Below are 18957 nucleotides of genomic sequence, written 5' to 3'. Positions count from 1 at the left end.
CTGAGATACTGTTACGCACCGCTCGGCCAACGTTTTTTTTTTATCCGAACGTTGTGCGTTTGACAGATGCATTTGTTTCACATGAAAACATTCAATCATAAGTAGACAGTGCGTAGTGTGTACAAACACAAGTACATACATCTTTATCAAAGCCCTAAGACATGGTGTCCTTTAATATACAGGACAAAACTCCTGGTGCTTTCATGTCCTATATGCCACAGTAGAAAACAAAACACATGAACAGAAAAATCATTCGAAAATATGATGTGATCATTCATTGCAATTGGAGTTATTCATCACCATTGGAAAGCATCATACAATACCATTTCCAAGTGGAGTCCATGTAAATATTCAGCCTCAAAAGATACATATAAAAAAATCATTTGATTTAACAGTTCTCATCAAGATAACGACTTTGTTTCCCACCTTGACAATATATATATATATGATATAATACATCAAACTAGGAAAACAAACAACGTATTAATTTGTTCCAGAAACCTACTAATCCTACTTGAAAGAGCAAGAAATGCTTAAAACTACATAGGCAAGGCATCTCTGTGTCTCCGGATGGTTAGATTAGACGGAAATCGAGCTTTCCAATTTAAGGAATTGAGATCAACTCGCCAACAACCCCTCATCCAAAGTGGTTAAGGCATATACTCCACTTGGTGATACCCAAGTTCGAGTCCCCATCCCGCTAAAACCCTACAATTAAACTTAATATTTAGAGACATAAGGCCTTCTCTACACACCAGAAACAACTTCATGTGGAACCAAAATATTCGTGTTTTCTTTGTTAAAAAAAGCATAACATCTCTAGTGGGTTAGATACCAAGTAACAATCATTGAAGATATCAAGAGGTAATACTCGTGTTTTCTTTGTTAAAAAAAGCATAACATCTCTAGTGGGTTAGATACCAAGTAACAATCATTGAAGATATCAAGAGGTGGTCAAAACCTTAATTAAGGTAGTGAAAAGTAACAGTTATTAGGAGGAAGTGAAGTGAGAGAGTTCACAAGACAAAAAGACAACAGAGAGGAGGGTAAATCCATTCCCACTTCCATTTTTAAGTACATATATATAATGGGAGAAAAAAATGAGTGGGTAGGTCCCTCCCCTCAGCCTCATGCCCCTCCCACCATATTGTTTTTGGTAGATCTGCGTATGAATCCGTAATCTATCACAAAACGACACCGAAATCTCCACTACAATCAGACCCAGTGCTTGCTATGTGTAAACTTCCTAACTCCATTCGCAAACTCACTATACAACAACTATTGCAATGCTTCACCCTTCATCCCCTTTTTCACTCAACTATACACAAAACATAAATAAAATTATCCACACTTACCCCACAGAAAATATTTTTTGTTTGTTCCACTTATGTTTCACACACTTAAACTAATGGGTTTCCCAAACTGACCATTAATTTCTGTCAAAAGGGTATGCATTTGGTTTCTAAGTATCCTGAAATTTCAGGTGAACATGTGACCCTATGATGAAGTTGCAACAGAGGTGCAACCTAAAGGTTGCATGATCAATTATTGGAAACAAACTCTCCACATATTATGTGGGAGTAAGATATCTGTACATCTTACATGCCTCCAACCCGCCTACTGCGGGAGTCTTGTGCACGTGTGTTGTTGTTTACTTAGCAATGTATGATATGACTTAATATCAACTACATTGAACTACTTGTGAACCGAACTTGGCTAAGATAATCAAACAAGCAAATCACACCAATCACCGTCAGCAGAACTCAATATGAGAAACATAGATATGGAATCGAAACAGAACAAAGCAATATGTACTATACTCAAGATCTACCACTCTTGCGAACGACATAATATAGTGTCATGACCCAAACTATTAGCCACAGACACTAGATTGCAGAGACATGGAGTTGAATGTGAACAAGAATATGTTAAAAAAGCAAGGAAACTAGTGGAAGAAAAAAGGAATTCTCGTGCTTGATTGATATATATGTACGTAAAGAATATTTTGTATGTTATGCATGTTGCATTGAAAATATATATGATGCACATTATCTTTCAAGAACCTGGAGACACCACAAGTCTTTAACACAGAAAAGGCTGCCTGCATGCGGACCCATTACCACACTCTTACTCTCAGTGCTCTCTGCACAAAAAGAAAATAAAATTATATGGAGAAGAAATGGAATCCCAGTGATGGGTTCTCCTTTAATCATTGCTCTCTCTTATTCAGCTCAAATAATATATAGTCAGAGAGAGGAAAAGATAAATAATATTATATAGAGCAACATACACTTTTGTTTCGCATCTAACTTTCCCAACTTTTTTTTTAATATTATATGAATATTACAGATATGATAACATGCATCAGTGATACGAATGTTGAAGATTACAGTGAAAGAAATCAACACTACTAACAAATGGAAAAGAGGAATATAAGAATCAGATGGCTTTACTGGGAAAAAGCAGCATTCTTTAGCTTTATTAATTTCCCATTTAGAAGTCCAACCTATATTTAAAGACAAAATCATTTACCCCTTGACTTTCTCTAGTAAACTTGTAGCTTCCTTTATCCTCCACCTTTCTTTTTCATTGAGATTATTCTCATATGGAGACAACAAAAGGAAAAAAGTAATTAATGAAATTCTCCCATTACAAGCAAGTATATATCTTATGCACTTATGCTTCGTGAAAAAAACGCGACAACTATGATCGAGTTTTTTGACTTTGGTATTAAAAAAGGAATCAGAAAAGAAAGGAATGATAATGAAGGATATAAAAGATAAAATTGGAATATATAATCTGTTCAGTTAAGTCCAAATGACAAATATTAACTTTTAATTGGACGACTACACGTGAAAAAAGAAAACAAGGGGAATATTAAGAGATAGATACCTTTGGTTTGGCCTTCTCACAAGTTCCACTGCTTGATCTTGGACCCCAGATGCATGGAACGGGGAGTAGTCTTGTCATTGTCCACAGAAAATAATGAAAAGCATTTGAAAATAATCAAACTTCTCTTTTTTAATATTTCAGATGCTTTCCACGATTTCAATGTAAATTTTGTAAAGAAGGCCAACGTAGGACAAACAAATCATAGATGTTAAATATTCATGAAAGAGATGTAAATGGAAGAACAAAGCATTAATTTTAAATGAATTAAACAAAATGGATTTTTTTACAAAGATGCAGTAATATTAGGCCATTTGAAGGGAAAAAAAAACTTTAAAATGCCTGTTGCCTGTTGGAACAGGCGGAAAGCCCCACCTTCGTCTTCAAGCATTTTCTGAATAAAACGTGTATAAAGAAGTCCATGGACTGCAGCAAATACTTAAAAGGCAAACATATATACAAACAACAGAAAATCACTTGATCCATAAAAACTAAACGAGTTGCCTTATAAAGCTCATTGGAGATTCCACTTGCTTCAGGCTCCAGCTATACTTTCTGCAAAGTAGTGGGGAGCACTATTCAATGTCTACAACACAGATCATTTCTTATTTTCGAATTTAAAAATGGAAAAAAAACACCCATCTAAACAGTATGCATGGGCATAGAAAGCACTTGGAAGCACAAACAAGAATACAACAAAAAACTTCATAAAATATGAGGTGAAGAATTGGTATATTAAGTTATTAACTATTAATGGCCAAATCTTCCATGAACTAGTCTTAGTAGTTCATTATAGTGTTCTCAACAACATAAAGAAAGTGTAGCCATTAATATGCCTGCAACATGAAGATTTAAATTCACAATTGGTCACAATAAGATGAAAACATGTACGTGTATATGCGAGTGTGTGCTCGTGTGCGTGTACCGGGGGGGGGGGGGGATGCTGATAAAAGAAAACTGGGGATGAGATTAGTATAAATTAAGAGTTAGTGTAATCAGAATTTTATAAGAGAGAAGATGGTGGGATCCCACCTTAGGACAGGCGTACTTCATAGAGCCTCGGCAGAAGTAGAGTCCTCCTCATGCCTCTATATATATGTGTGTGCTCTACAACTCACTATGGGAAGCCAATAAAAGGAATAGCTTGACGACTTCTCCCTTCTCCTGACCACTAACACCACCTAAAACAGCAACGACGTCACCTCACCTTGGTGTGGCAATGACCCTCAACTGCACAGCCCCGAATCCAGAATACCGCATCAGCAACTCGGAAGTAAGTCTCACAGAGATGTCTGAGCCCCGAGGAAGGGCTGTTCTTGCCTACCCCATACAAGCTGATTCCCGACCTGTGCTCCCAGTGATCTTGCATCCTATAACTTTGAAGGTCTGTCTCTCCTCTCTCTCGCACACAATCAACATTCCTGTAAAACAATGGACATAATTCCACAAAAAAACATAGCCACACTCAGGGAAAATAGGAAAACTAAGTATATCTTCTGCTTGTCTATATACAAGCACAATCATAGACAAATTAAACTTCTGTAATTCTAGCAATTAAAATTTTCAACAGCAATTGATAATCTTCTCAATGTGTGCAATAACATTTTTTCACAATTAATCTCATCTTTGCAGTTTGAGGAGGTAGTGTGCAAAGTTAAATTGGAACAAAAAGGATGGAGTTGCAGTGGTACATGGGACAGCCAAGAAAAGACTATATTGAATGGCATAACGGGCATAGTTTGCCCGGGTGAGATACTAGCTATGCTTGGTCCTTCTGGTAGTGGAAAAACCACTCTCCTTACTGCTCTTGGAGGTCGTCTTACAGGTAAATTATCTGGAAAGATTACGTACAACGGTCAGCCTTTTTCTGGTACCACAAAGCGACAAACAGGATTTGTAGCACAGGATGACGTTTTCTACCCACATCTCACAGTATTTGAAACCCTTTTCTTTACGGCCATGTTAAGGCTTCCTACTAGTGTGACCCAGGATGAGAAAGTCCAGCACGTGGACCAAATCATAACTGAATTGGGATTGACTCGGTGCCAAAACAGCATGATAGGCGGGCCACTCTTCAGAGGAATATCTGGAGGGGAGAAGAAGAGATTAAGTATAGGTCAGGAAATGCTAATCAATCCAAGCTTATTATTACTAGATGAGCCCACATCAGGTCTGGACTCAACCACAGCTCAGAGAATCCTGACTACAATCAAACGGCTCGCAAGTGGTGGTCGAACGGTGGTAACCACTATTCACCAGCCCTCAAGCCGGCTCTACCACATGTTTGATAAGGTCATCTTACTTTCAGAGGGCTTCCCCATCTACAATGGCCCTGCATCCGCAGCCTTGGAATACTTTTCCTCCATTGGATTTTCAACATCAATGACTGTTAATCCAGCTGACATTTTACTTGATCTTGCCAATGGTAATACAAAACTCTATTTTTAAGTGTCTGATTTATCATTTATCAAAACTCTTTCTATTTTTCCATCAAATATTAATGTAAACTGAAAAGGCCATTGGAGCTGACACCAAGATCAATTGGGACAAAGGCTTTGATGATGATGAAACAACCATTGGAAGGAGAGGGTGTTCCCCTTTCTTCATCATTTCTTCCATCCTCTCTATTGCTCACTTGCCAAGGAGCTATTGGTCCTCCAATGTGGAGCTTAAACCTATTCCTTTTATAAGACAGATTATAATGAGACTGCACCCTCCAAAGAGAAAAACTTGTCAATATTATTTCTTTATTGTGGTAAATGAACCTTCTTCTCTCCTAACAAAACCATATAATACACAAGGTCTTACTATGAGACTTGTAATCTGCGGAGGTATTAAAATATGAAACTTCTGTGTCATCTTTTGGATTAACAGAAACATACTGTGTTGTGGCAACTAAGCAATCTCTTATAATTGCAGGAATTAAACCAGATTCCAAGCAGGGATCTGAGCAAGGCGAGATTAGTGAGCAAGAATATAAGTTGGTCAAGAAAACTCTTATTTCGGCATATGAGAAACACATTTCTACAAGACTGAAAGCTGAACTTTGCAATGTGGATGTCAATAATACAAAAGATTCTTCTAGAAGTATACCTTCTATCTTCTCTCCTTGATATAATCATGCTGTAGTAATAACAAAGAGTTCAATCACTATATGAGTGGAGCAATCATCACCATAAGCTTTAAATTTCTCCCTATTTTTTTTTCAAAATTTCTGAACGGTTATTCCAAAATGTACAGTTATCGACATGAAGGCTGAGCAATGGTGTACAAGTTGGCAGCATCAGATCAAGGTGCTACTTCAGAGAGGGCTAAGGGAGCGGAGGTATGAAGCCTTAAACAGGCTGAGGATATTCCAAGTCATTAGTGTTGCTATACTTGGTGGACTCCTATGGTGGAACACCCCAACTTCTCATATTGCTGACCGAGTAAGAATTCTTTCCACCAAGGAACTTTTCTACTTTCATAATGAGTAGACATCATGATCACTAGCTCTTATTCAAAGCTCTAAGTAAAAAAATTTTAAAAAAAAAGTTTCCTACCCTAAATCTCATATGAATTTCAACCACAAGAAAATGCTTACATTTATATCTACATTATGTCCTTGACCATAACACCTTTATAAAAATATAGGGAACATGTTAAGGTAGATGAGGTCTATCTCGAACTTATATGTGCTAAAGAAGGTATGTGTTTGTAATGCAGATTGCCATGCTATTCTTCTTCTCTGTTTTCTGGGGCTTCTATCCTCTCTACAATGCTGTTTTTACATTTCCTCAAGAGAGATCAATGCTCATCAAGGAAAGATCATCAGGAATGTACCGCTTATCTTCCTATTTCATAGCCAGAACAGTTGGGGACCTGCCATTGGAGCTTGCACTACCAACTGCATTTGTTTTTATAATCTATTGGATGGGAGGGCTGAAACCAGATCCATTAACTTTCATTCTGTCCCTACTCATTGTTCTTTACAGTGTTCTCGTCTCCCAAAGTTTAGGCCTAGCGTTTGGTGCGATTCTAATGGACATAAAACAAGCCACAACTTTAGCTTCAGTAACAACTCTGGTTTTCCTCATTGCTGGAGGCTACTACATCCAACATATTCCTCCCTTCATAGTCTGGCTAAAGTACTTGAGCTATAGCTACTACTGTTACAAGCTTCTTCTGGGAGTTCACTACAGCGAGAATGATTACTATCAGTGCTCAGAAGGAGTCTGGTGCCGGGTGGCAGATTTTCCTGCAGTCAAGTCTATGGGGTTGAAGCATTTGTGGGTGGATGTCTGCATCATGGCAACGATGTTGGTGGGTTATCGACTCATTGCTTATTTGGCACTGCATCGAGTACGGTAGAGATTAGACTTTCCAGCAGACAAGACAGTTTGAAGAGTTTTCACCTTCTTCAACCGAGACATCACATTAGATTTAGATGGAAATCAGGTTGTGATATTTTTCATCAGCCTCCCTTTTGAGTTGATGTATTAGCCTTCTATAACATACTCTGGATGATGCTAACGAAAATGTCCAAGCTTGGAATAAGAATACAATATTTTGAATTCATAGTTTACACAGAAAGTTTGTGATAACTTGATTGAGAATACTATGTGATAGCATGAATGGAATTTTCTCTGTAAGAAGAGAGTGACCAAACTATGCAGGTCATTGGTCTTTTGCAGAAGCAATTGTGGATTTTTTTATGTGTCTCCTAAAATTAAACATGGTTTTTGTTTAATAGCATCCCGCAAGTGCAACGACAACCCATGAAAGAAATAAAAATAATAAAGGGGTAAAAATTGATCCAATATATATATATATATAGAGAGAGAGAGAAACTCAGAGTGACAGGTGATTAAGATTGTGAATCGAGTAGGAAATGAACTCCTCAATAAAACTCATAACAATTATGTGAAATTCCTCGTACCATGACATTTTAAAAGTAACAAAGTATTAATGGGACAATTAAATGAAAGATAGTGAATTAATGGGACAATTAAATGAAATAAATGAAAGGTAAGTGGAGCACCAAGAGTAAACATACAATATGAGCGATTTGCAATGTACAAAACCTTTTCTTCTTTTATGGTTTTGACTTTTGACTAAATCTCATTGCCCCCTAAAGTCCAATGAAGACAATGGGGAAAGAATAAAAGGTAAAAGGTAAAAAAAACTTCCGTGCACAAGGCTTTCGCAGTGGGCAGGGTCGAGAGCAGACATGATGTATGCATACCTTATCACACATAATATGTGGAGAGACTATTCCAAGAATTTAAGTTGTGACCTCTACGATGCATCATTGGGCAACATGTTCGTGAAGGAAAAATAATAAGAGAAAACAAGTGGACTTGTAAGGCTGGACCAGCAAAAACTGGAAAATTTATATTGTCACCTCCAAAGGCTTAAATAGGCAAAGTTATGGTTTGGAAGCAAAACAATAGGGAAAACATAAACAACGGAAATAAGAGACTCACATGGAGTGGACGCTGATGCATTATGAAAAATAACACCCCAGGGTCCCTATCAATTTTCATTCACTAATTTGCACATAATGCACTGTAGACATCAAGTTTCATCTTCCTCAAATAATTACAAAGGACAAAAGCGATGTATATGCATTCTGTTCCGTGCTTCTCATCTTCTACAGTAGTTATGTGGTTGTGGAATTCCAACCAACAAGTTTCAAGTCAAAAGAAAGCATATATTATCAATTTATCATCATAATACATGGACAGGATTAATATGCAAGAAAATGCTTGTCAAATCCCCAATATCCAGCCTCATGAAAATAGTTTTTATATGTAAATGCATCAATCAAATTATCTAGACAAGGCCATTCATCGAACAGTTAATACGCAATGCAGTAGTGTGGTACCTGAACTGCCCTAAAACCTCTAGCACAAAACAAAATAATCTTCAGAACATCACGCAAAGAGGAGTATCAAGTGTAGCATTGCTGTTAACAGAACTCACCTTGACAAATCTCTCCTCAGCTCCTCTCTGCATCAATGCTCACTTCTTCGCTTTCGCGGCTCTTCTTCCTCGTTTTACCTTCTCTCCCCCTTTCTCACACTAAGCCATGATAAATCTGCTTATATGAATGTTTTTCAAATTAAATTCTATTTGTTTTAAAGATGACATTATATGTGAATTTTTGCCGTGGTTTATACTTTATAGCAATGTTATCAAAATCGGCTCGGCCCAGCCCGCCGATCGAACCAGTTCAACTTACGTTTTCTATTTAGAGCGAGCTGGTTTTGATGTCGGCCCGTTTTAATATTTGGTCCAGAAGATTCATACGGGTTGACGGCTATTTTTTTCTCTTTTTGATTAATCTGTTGAACCTTCTAAAATTATTATCACATATCGGTTTTGATAACATTGATTTATACATTTTTCTAAAACAATATATTTTAAATCTTTAAGCTACAATTACAAAATATTTTAAGGCTAATTTGGTATAACGGTACCGCTAGTTTATAACTTGCCTTATCACTATATGGCAATTTGGTTGTACTTGTTTTTTTTTTTATTTAGTTATATTATTAAGATTTAAAATTATACTTACAATTCATGTTTATACTTATAATAAATTATAACTACAATCCTGCTAAATAGCCCAATGAAATTGTTCCCAATCCCATGTGGCATGCCACACCATCAATCCACATGAGCATTTCACTCCTATTTTTAAACACTACCTATCAGTTTCTCTTTACTCTACCTTCCATTTTCTCTCTCCTCTCTTTGTTCTCTCTCACTCTCACAAAGACCACCCACCACCACCAACCAGAGCTCTCCCGTCCGACCATCGATCGGACCTGTCGACCCACCGAACAAAAGCGTCCGACCCCTACGATCATTCTTCGACCCTCTATCACACTCATTGTCGCTCGTATAGTTGGAAAAAAGAACCCAAAGAACGGAGGTCATCGTGGCACAAATCGAGTCGATCCGGCCACCTCCAACGACGTCTTCGGCAACTGACCCCATATTTGAACTCCACACGTCGAGGCGCACCTTACCCACACATTTTTCGATCGAAAAGCTAACGAAATCCGACGACCCGAGCAAAATACATTGTTTACAAAAACAATGTAATTCGTTGTGCACGAGCATTCAGCCACCTCTAACGTCGTCTCTGGTCACCTCCACCTCCAACAATGTCTCTGTTACCTCCAACAACAATGTAATTTTTGTTCTTGCTTTCTTTTTGCATATTTTGGAAGATACACTATGAAAAACAATGTATCACTGTGTTTGACAACTATTTGAATGAATATGCACAATGTATCTACCTTGTTATTCTTTGCTGGTTTATGCTTTACATTTTTCTCCATCTTATATATGTCTATTATGGAAATGACATTTTTTTGGAACACAATGTAAAAGCATTGAAGATTACATTATTTTTTATCAATTTGGTTATTTACATTGTTCTGAAAATTTGATAATTTACATTGTGCTGGAAATTTGATAATTTACATTGTGCTGGAAATTTGACAATTTACATTGCTGGAAATTACATTGTTTTGATAAATATGGCAATTCACATTATTCAAGAAATTACATTGTTTTGATAAATTTGGTAATTCAAATTATTCTGGAAATTACATTGTTTTGATAAATTTGATAATTTATTGACAAAAAAACAATGTAATCGCAATGTTTGTGTGCAACAAAAACAATGTAATCGAATTTTGTATGCAAAAAAACAATGTGTATAAAGACATATGAGAGAAGGTGGAAGTAGGAGAGAATATGGAGATAAGAGAGGGAGATTTGGTTTTCAAAATTTGAATAAAAGAGAAGTGGAAAGAGAAGAGAGAAACTTAAATTTCAAATGTGTTTCATCCATGTAAGCATGCTTTTCATGTCAACAAGCTTAGGTGGCAATGCCACATGGGATTGGGAAGATTTGGGACAAAAAGTGTTGGGACAAATAACATTTTCCTTATAACTATGCTAATAAATATTTATAAGAAATTAAAAATTGCACTTTAATAGTTTAAGTATTTTTCTTAATTCTTTCGAGTGCTTTTTATTGTTTTTGATTGATGAAATGTCTTGTGTAGTTTAGTTTTGTGAAATTTACACCTATTTTTCATAATGAGTTAATTTTCCATGTGTCATAGTTTTACGTTTTTTTTATAATAAGAAATTTGTATTAAAACAAACCATCACATAGTACACAATGATAGGGGTATCTTCCTCCAAAAACATGATAAAAAAATACAAATTCTATATCAAGAACAAAAAAAATCCAAAACATTGGCGGAAACAAATATATATAACTCTTTTTTGTAAGTAGACAACGCCCTTGAAGTAGCATAATTCGCATTATGATGAACGGCCATGAAAGCTCCTCAAATAATAAGATTGGGGGAGCAAACGTTGAAGTTTTTGAACTTTCTCTTCACAACCTTGAACATAACTAACAACAGACAAAGCATTGTTGACAGATAAATCCACATCAACGCCCAAAAAAGCCCGATCTGAATGGGAGAGGGAGGAAACCACCAATAAAATCTTGTATATTAATGCAAAGTCATTGTTCATAGTGCTAAAATGAGTCAGTACACCAATCAGATCTTCTAAATTCTTATTTATATGTACTCCAATTTTTTTCTTTATATGTAAATATAAAGAAAATATTGGGGTTTTCAAAATTTAGGAAAGGAAAAAGGCCTACCCGATATTTTAAGCGGCGCAAACCGACCCGAGTTACCGTAAAAATCTCTCGGAATAAAATATCACGAATATCTCTTTCACAGTATGCTTCGATAAATATAAAGAGAAACCCGGCAGATCTTAAACACTTCAGAGTTTCGATTATATTTTTCTCTGAGAGGAAGAGCCACCCAATCCAATCAGAGGGAAAAGATGGCGCCGCCGACGGGAGGTGGTGGAGACGGAGGAGCAGGAGGAGAGGGTGGAGGACGAGGAGGGCAGCAGCAACAACAACAACCTGGTTTTGGGCAGACCGTGACAGGGATTATAAGGATGTGCGTCTTTTTTTACTTCTTGTCCAAATTCTTTGGTCCCAAGAAACCTACTGAACCATCTCAACTCATCTCCAATCTCTTCGAAAAGGGAGAGTCCATGGTGCGTATTTGGATGCTTATCTCTGTTTACGTATAACCATACATGTACTTACTTGTTCTGCGATCTGGCTTTTGAAAACTATGCTGACTAGTGAAGTGACTTTGCTTTGTGATCTGGTTACTTATAATTTATTTTGTCTTTGTGCTTTTGTGTGGCTGTAGATCGGTTCTTGTACTTCTCTTTTGCTTCCACTAGGGATAAGAATCATGGTGAATCGGAGGGCGTTTGGATAGGATAGAGAGGTGATTTTTCGGGTGTCAATAGAATTGTACGATCCTGTTGAGGCAGAGCACTTGTCAGAATTTAATGCTCAAATAGTTTTTCAGACTAACCTAGAAACCAATACGAATATTGGAGAGTCATCACATGTCCTAAAGTATCAGCAGTAATCTTAACCTTTAGTTACCTTTAACTGCTGAAAAATATTTGGGGGAAGAGACTTGTTCCGAGATAGACTATCTTTGTTTTTGATCCTAGAAAACATGTCAACCATTTCAAGAAGGGGACATTACCTGGTGCTAGGGTACAGTCTTTAGTATTTTAGGTTGGCCAGGTAATAGCATTCTGGTATATTGTAACATTTTCACCACAAGAGCACCTTAAAAACCATTGGAGGATTATGTATATTATTTTCTTTGTGAGCTCTTGCTTGTGACGAGTTTGAGACTCATGAACTATGATATTCCTTGATGTTCTTTGTGGAATTTCTTAGTCTGAACTGGCCTGTTGTAATCAAAATGTCTTACCCGTTATAATCAGTGTTCTTTTTCCCTTTTTTAAATAAAATGTTGTAGAAGTTCCTTAAACTGTCCCATCAATTTGGTACAGATCATGATACATTTAGGGCCAAGTCTCTTTTTAAACAAGGTATAACTGATGTCATCTCCCATTCAAATGGAGCCCAATTTCATCTTAGAGTACTATGAGAGATGGTGGAGTCGTTCAGGATGCTTGATTTTCCTTTAATTGTAATTGTCGTTGGTAGATTCTAATTGTTCCATCTGTAGTTTTGTTTAATATTTTAATTGTCGTTTCGTCTGATTTCAGGATATGTGGGTATACCTTTCTGACCTTGAAAAGTTCAGTGATTTTAACAATGAAGATGCACTTATTTGGCATGAGACAGGTATTCCTTATGCCATTTGGTCACCAGAGAGTACTAAGTCTCTTTCTCTGAAGTATCATCCCTCTGAGGTAAATCGTTAGTTGTTCTATAATCTATATTACTTTCATTCTCTGTTGATTGCATGGTTTTTTGGATTCGGATCTTTGACTTTCATGTAGATATGCAGGATGATATTCTTAGTGTATATGTATTAATTTCCATTTTCTTATGCTTTTGGCATTTATGATTAGTTTTTTATTTAGAGATTTATAGAAAATGTTTATTTTTTTCAGGCTTTAAAGCATAATGGAAGTCTTTATGCTCATGTTTTCTTCGCACGATCTGGCTATCCTCCAGACCCTACTGATCCTGAGTACCAGCCAACTGCAGCCTTTGGGAGGATGCACCGTAAGATTGTGTTGCTAACATTGTTAAGAGATGTATACTGACATTAGTAGTGCACATATTGAAATCACTTCCATTCTTAGAAATGCTCCTTGTCATTAAATTCAGCTGTTGTGACATACCTGCCCAAGTCAAAAGCAGATACAAGGAGGAAGCTTTTAAGTAATTCCAAGGATGCTCAGGAAGGTGAAACAGCATCTCAGGTATGTCCTTGGCTTATCCAAAATACTTGAAGACGAACTTGTTACTTTTGGTTCATCCCTCTTTGGGGTTTTTTTTTTTTAAATGCAGCATGAATGTCCTAAAGAGAAATTATTTTTGTTGTTTCAGGTAGTTGATGACAGTCAAGTTGATCTTAAAGATGATGGCCCTGTCGAATGGATATCATATTGGAAACCAAACATCACTATTAATCTGGTTGATGATTTTTCACGGTATAAGCAACCCCCTTTGTGCCACAATCAACATATATTCTTATTTTGCTTCTCAAAATGAAAAAGTAAAAGAATAAGAAAAGCTTCTGTGATACTGTTACAAACTCTTAAATTTATTGTCCTTTCATTTCCATTTTGAATGCACATACTTCCTTGTTCTTATATGCATTACTTTCTCGTGTTTATGCATTGCTTTTTTAGTGATTGTGCTAATTCTTGGCTTCTTTTCCTCATTTATTAAAATGATTTCTTTTACGAGCAGGTATCCTCACAATGCTGTACCGCCCAATATTGCTCCTTGTATCCTTCAGTTCGATTTTTGTTTGCTTAATTACATTAAGCAATAACATCTTGGAGGACATTTGAATGCAAGTGCATTGTTATGAGTATACAAAATATGTGTGTGTGTGTTGGTCTGGCCCTTGAAGAACTTGTCTATTTCTCTGAATTCTGAAACATGCAAAGGACCAAAGTAGTGTGCTTTCTTTTGTGTACAGTAATTTTTTGACTGATGAATATGTAAGATCACTTCCAGACATGACAAATAGACAATCTATTTAAGTGCATTTGAGTTCAAAAAACATACTGCGAATATCTAGAAGAGAACATATTATTTAGTGTTCAGGGAAGAGTGATTGAATTGCTTCAAGCATGATACGCTGATTGGTACTTACTTGCTGTCCTTTATTTTAGTTAATTCTCCATTTTTAAAAAAGTTTTGCTGAGCAGAAAGCAACGCAGTGGTTTTTTAAGCCAGGTTCTCATATGATATGAAAATTGACGCTGCCCAGCAGTCTGCCTTTGGATTTGTCTGCTATGGGAAATATGATAATGTAAATTGTAAGGCAAATTGTTTATGACGCTCATTTGCTTAGCTCAGCAGAATAATATTAGCTTTGGCCGTTAAACGTAACTTGTATACTTTGATGTAAACAATTTGTTGCATTTCAATTTTGACCGTAGTTCTGTTGATCTATTGTGAACACTTTCATAGCATTTGCTGTCATACTCATCAAAATACTACATGTGGAGATGATTTTCCATTAGAGTTCCTTGACTTTAGATCTGCAGACTTGTATGTGGAGCCTAGTACGGGGAATTACCATCCCACGGTATTTTTCAACGAGTTTTGGCTGCTTAGAGAGAAGTTGATCCCAATTAATGAGTCAGTGACAGAATTGCCCCTGAATTTGGAGGTGGGTCCCATAAGCATGACAAAGTGGCAGCTATTCTTGCAGATTGAACAATCATTTCAGATGCAGCGTAATTATGGGAGCATGCTTGAAGGCGAGGGTGATGAAATTAAGGTATTGTTTGTCTGCTTTGACTGTTGGAAAATTCCTTATGGAATAAATATTTAACCATACTGTCATCTGAGAGTGGGCTCAGAAGAAAAATCTAGGATGCTGTAATATTATTTAGACAAGCTTTTCTGGGATTTTCCCTGCAATTTTTTTCTCTATTTAGTATCATCCTATGAATCAGGTATCTTAGCAAGACTTGCTTTGTCAGTCCGTGCAGATGAAATTAGCTATTTCTGTTATTGCTTCCTGATAGGGCCAATTCTCATTTTAAGATGTAAATTCCAATTTCAATTTCCTTGATAAGAGTAGGGTGTGGGATGGGATGAGAGGAAGAGATTAAACTTCTGGACTAAATTTATAAATTATTTGAATCTACATAACATTGGGAGGATCAAGCATAACAGTGAGATCATGAATATGATGAATGATTCATTTGATTAGAAAAAATATCATGCAGGTATTTCGTAGTTGATTAACTCAATTGCAACTTCCTAAGCCTTGGGGCTAATAAGTTAAATTATTCTTGGGATATAAGATGGCTTACTACACATGAACAATTGTGGGTGCGCAAAGTGATCCATTCGCTTAAAATGCTTGCCGTTATATATGTTATGTTTCAAAGCAACTAAATAGTTAGTTATTTTGGTGATATATTGCACAAGACTCCCCTCTTGTTGGTTCTGAAAAATTGAGTTACCAACCAATATTTTATTGAATGTTCAATTTTAGATACTTGATAATTGTTCTTACTTATACAGTTATATGGTTTGATTGGTTCTGGAGATCTGGATTTTGTTGAACAGGGCATTACCTAAGTATGGAAACCTGAAGAGAACTTGTGTAGAATATTTTTGTCTGGCCAGTGGGTTGCTTCTTTTGGAATTTAATTATAATTATATCATTTATATGTTACTTCAGATACTTGGACATCATCTTCTCAAATGCTTATTGATTGTTAATTTTTCAGAGGGTTTTCTTGGAAGGAAATCCTTACTTCCTGGCGATCACAATGGTTGTTACGGTACTTCATTCAGTATTTGACTTCTTGGCGTTCAAGAATGGTAATATCACAATTGCTGTATTACATCAGTATTTCTATTTTGCTTATTGAGGATCCTTATGAATCCTGTGATGATTTTATGGGATATTTTTGATGTTTTATTTTCCTTGCAGACATCCAGTTCTGGAACAAAAATAAGTCTATGGAAGGATTGTCCGCAAAGTCTGTTGTTGTGAACTTCATTTCTCAGCTCATTGTTTTCCTCTATCTGCTTGACAATGAAACTTCATGGATGATACTTGCAAGCTCTGGAATTGGTTGCTGTATTGAATTCTGGAAAATAGGGAAAGCGATGCACATAGAGGTACTCTTCATTGATTAAACTCTGATATAAATAGTCTTTTGTGTTTGTCGTGGTTCCTTGCCAGACAAGTCCTATTTATGACATGTAAATCTGATATGGCATTTGATCATCTTGTTTTTGTTGGGTTACCCCCTAGATAAAAGCTATAGCTGGTTAGTCAATAACTGCAAATGCATGAAGACTACATTGTTTTCAGTGTCTTAAACATGTCCAAAATCAGGGTTGTCTAGAAATCAATATTTTGTCTACAGAGAAATGTTATGTTTTGATGCACAGCTTGTTGTCTTCATATGGCAGGAGAGCAACATGTGAAAACAATATTCGTAGTTTCGTATTATGAAATCATATGAGAAGTTATGTCCCCATCTCTCAACCAATTCTATGTCCTCAATTTCCTTTCCCTATTTCTACTGTTTGTGGATTTTGTTTGTTGCAACTCTGCACCAGTGTGCTAGATAGATAATCATATAGGTGGAACTTGTGTTTGTATTCTTATATAATATCATCTTCTCCTATTTGAATATGCATTTTTATAGATATTTTTAATGCTGTAACTACTCCCACAAATTCGGCTCATTGTGGATTCGTTGTTTTTATGAACGAACAAATTTCATGGTAGTTTCTTTTGTTTACAGATTGATAGAAGTCGATTTATTCCTCTGCTGAGATTCCGAGACCGTGAATCGTATGCAAAGAATAAAACAAAGGAATATGATGATCTTGCAATGAAGTATTTGTCTTACGTGCTATTTTTCCTTGCTGTATGCTTTTCTATTTATTCGCTCATGTATGAGCCGCAAAAGGGCTGGTATTCCTGGATTCTTTCTTCACTCACAAGCTGCGTTTACATGTTTGGTAAGTGGCCCGTTCCTTCAGTTGTGCTACTTTTCTCAGTTTCTGATATACTTTCTGTTGTTTTACCCTTGCCAAAAAAGTTGGGAATATGTTACCACATGGGATAGGGTCCGCACATAAAAAGAAAATAGAAGATAAACACTATTGTCATTCTCAAAGAAGAGAATAGAGCTTTCAGAAACTCTGTAGACTTATTCTTAGAACCTCTTAACAGACTCAAATGTTTGTTTTAGTAGATTAACTGGGGAAATAAGTTGATCAGCAAGCACATATATGGCTTAAATGTGAATCGGTTAATGGTCATTCTTTTACATCCTGAAGGGCACATGAACTGGCACGTCTTATTATTATTATTATCGTATTTGTTTGGTTGAAAATTTTACACCCATACTACCTTCCTTTGCAGGTTTTATCATGATGTGTCCACAATTGTTTATAAATTACAAGCTGAAGTCTGTGGCTCATATGCCGTGGAGGCAGATGACTTACAAATTCCTCAACACCATCATAGATGATCTATTTGCCTTCGTCATCAAAATGCCAATGCTACATCGCCTCTCTGTCTTCCGAGATGGTACGACCATACCTTCCTTTCTATACACGCTGTTGCTTCTGTCATCTAGCTGCTTCATCTGTGTAATTTTCTCATCTACTTCATCCTTTTCATGCAGATCTTATATTCTTGATATACATATACCAGAGGTATATTTATCCAGTGGATAAGAAGCGTGTAAATGAGTTTGGTTTTGGTGGTGAGGATGATAAGCCCTCTGATGGTGCACAAGCAATTGCAGACAAGGAGGACGACAAGAAAACCAAATGAGGGGGGTTTCTTGGTTATGCTTTTTGGAACTAGGTTACGATGTGACTGTAAAATTCAATTAGAATTATGTTACTTTTATTTATTTCTTTTTCATATTCTGATAAGGTTGGCTATAGGGTCATTTCTTTTTTTTTTGTAAGAATTTTTGTAGGGTGTTACAGTTGACTACAACTGACTGGATTTGTCTCCTTGTGGTGGTTCTTTTCGATTTTTCTTCTGGAAATCATTTGAAAAATTTGGTGGTGGGTCACAAGATGAAAGGGTGGACGTAAATCCATTGCTTCCAAATAATTGACAATACGTTGGCAATGTCTAAACCTAAAGTGGTAGATAAATGGGAGTTTAGGACCCTAGTGAATGGGCCTGGCCTTGGACTCGGACTCTTGGAGGTTTTGATCGATGGGAAGTAACTTAAGCCCAGGTACCCGCTTATAAAATGACTGAATGGGCCGAAAAGGTCCAGTGGATCAGATTTGTATTCAGTCTTGGCCCATCAAAATATTTTAAAATATAAATATAACCTGGCAATAAATATTTACATTTTGGTCCCTGAACTGTAACTACGTTTCTTTTAGGTCCCTGAATCTTAATTTTGCCATTCCACACCAACCATGCGAGTGTGTGCATTAAAACAAATTCTTGGGGAAGCAAAAAATATATGAAATTATGCTTTACACAATTG

At 36.4% G+C, this 18957-nt stretch overlaps 2 protein-coding genes and 1 long non-coding RNA gene across 3 annotated transcripts; 2 read left to right on the top strand and 1 right to left on the bottom strand.

Moving 5' to 3' along the window:
- On the bottom strand, window positions 1-9003 carry LOC119990556. Its single transcript, XR_005466065.1, has 4 exons — window positions 8854-9003; window positions 4097-4310; window positions 2893-3444; window positions 1-2143 (listed from the first exon to the last, which is right to left on the bottom strand). It is a non-coding gene; the product is annotated as an uncharacterized LOC119990556 (long non-coding RNA).
- Window positions 3451-7442, top strand: LOC119990555 (ABC transporter G family member 14-like). Its single transcript, XM_038836530.1, has 5 exons — window positions 3451-4273; window positions 4522-5314; window positions 5809-5976; window positions 6130-6317; window positions 6595-7442. The coding sequence occupies exons 1-5, from the start codon at window positions 4109-4111 to the stop codon at window positions 7237-7239; spliced, it is 1959 nt and encodes a 652-aa protein (XP_038692458.1). The 5' UTR covers window positions 3451-4108; the 3' UTR covers window positions 7240-7442.
- A 2687-nt stretch (window positions 9004-11690) lies between the features above and the next one.
- On the top strand, window positions 11691-18481 carry LOC119991859 (cleft lip and palate transmembrane protein 1 homolog). The gene is made up of 12 exons (XM_038838354.1): window positions 11691-11985; window positions 13033-13179; window positions 13384-13498; window positions 13604-13698; window positions 13826-13929; window positions 14192-14229; window positions 15001-15236; window positions 16201-16294; window positions 16407-16597; window positions 17233-17452; window positions 17859-18026; window positions 18124-18481. The coding sequence occupies exons 1-12, from the start codon at window positions 11764-11766 to the stop codon at window positions 18273-18275; spliced, it is 1782 nt and encodes a 593-aa protein (XP_038694282.1). The 5' UTR covers window positions 11691-11763; the 3' UTR covers window positions 18276-18481.
- Window positions 18482-18957: the final 476 nt, after the last annotated feature.

The sequence above is a fragment of the Tripterygium wilfordii genome, chromosome 22 (assembly GCF_013401445.1).
Source record: "Tripterygium wilfordii isolate XIE 37 chromosome 22, ASM1340144v1, whole genome shotgun sequence".
In the NCBI taxonomy this organism is placed as follows: Eukaryota; Viridiplantae; Streptophyta; class Magnoliopsida; order Celastrales; family Celastraceae; genus Tripterygium; species Tripterygium wilfordii.
The sequence above is the reverse complement of the archived record's forward strand: the minus strand, read 5'-3'. Positions and strand labels throughout refer to the sequence as shown.

Excerpts from the sequence above, each read along its gene's own strand:
- LOC119990555 (XM_038836530.1), top strand. The coding sequence starts at position 4,109 with ATGACCCTCAACTGCACAGCCCCGAATCCAGAATACCGCATCAGCAAC. Across the intron at positions 4,274-4,521 it reads TGCATCCTATAACTTTGAAG|TTTGAGGAGGTAGTGTGCAA; the intron begins GTCTGTCTCTCC and ends TCATCTTTGCAG. Across the intron at positions 5,977-6,129 it reads TACAAAAGATTCTTCTAGAA|TTATCGACATGAAGGCTGAG; the intron begins GTATACCTTCTA and ends CAAAATGTACAG.
- LOC119991859 (XM_038838354.1), top strand. The coding sequence starts at position 11,764 with ATGGCGCCGCCGACGGGAGGTGGTGGAGACGGAGGAGCAGGAGGAGAG. Across the intron at positions 13,699-13,825 it reads AAGGTGAAACAGCATCTCAG|GTAGTTGATGACAGTCAAGT; the intron begins GTATGTCCTTGG and ends TTGTTGTTTCAG. Across the intron at positions 15,237-16,200 it reads GCGAGGGTGATGAAATTAAG|AGGGTTTTCTTGGAAGGAAA; the intron begins GTATTGTTTGTC and ends TTAATTTTTCAG.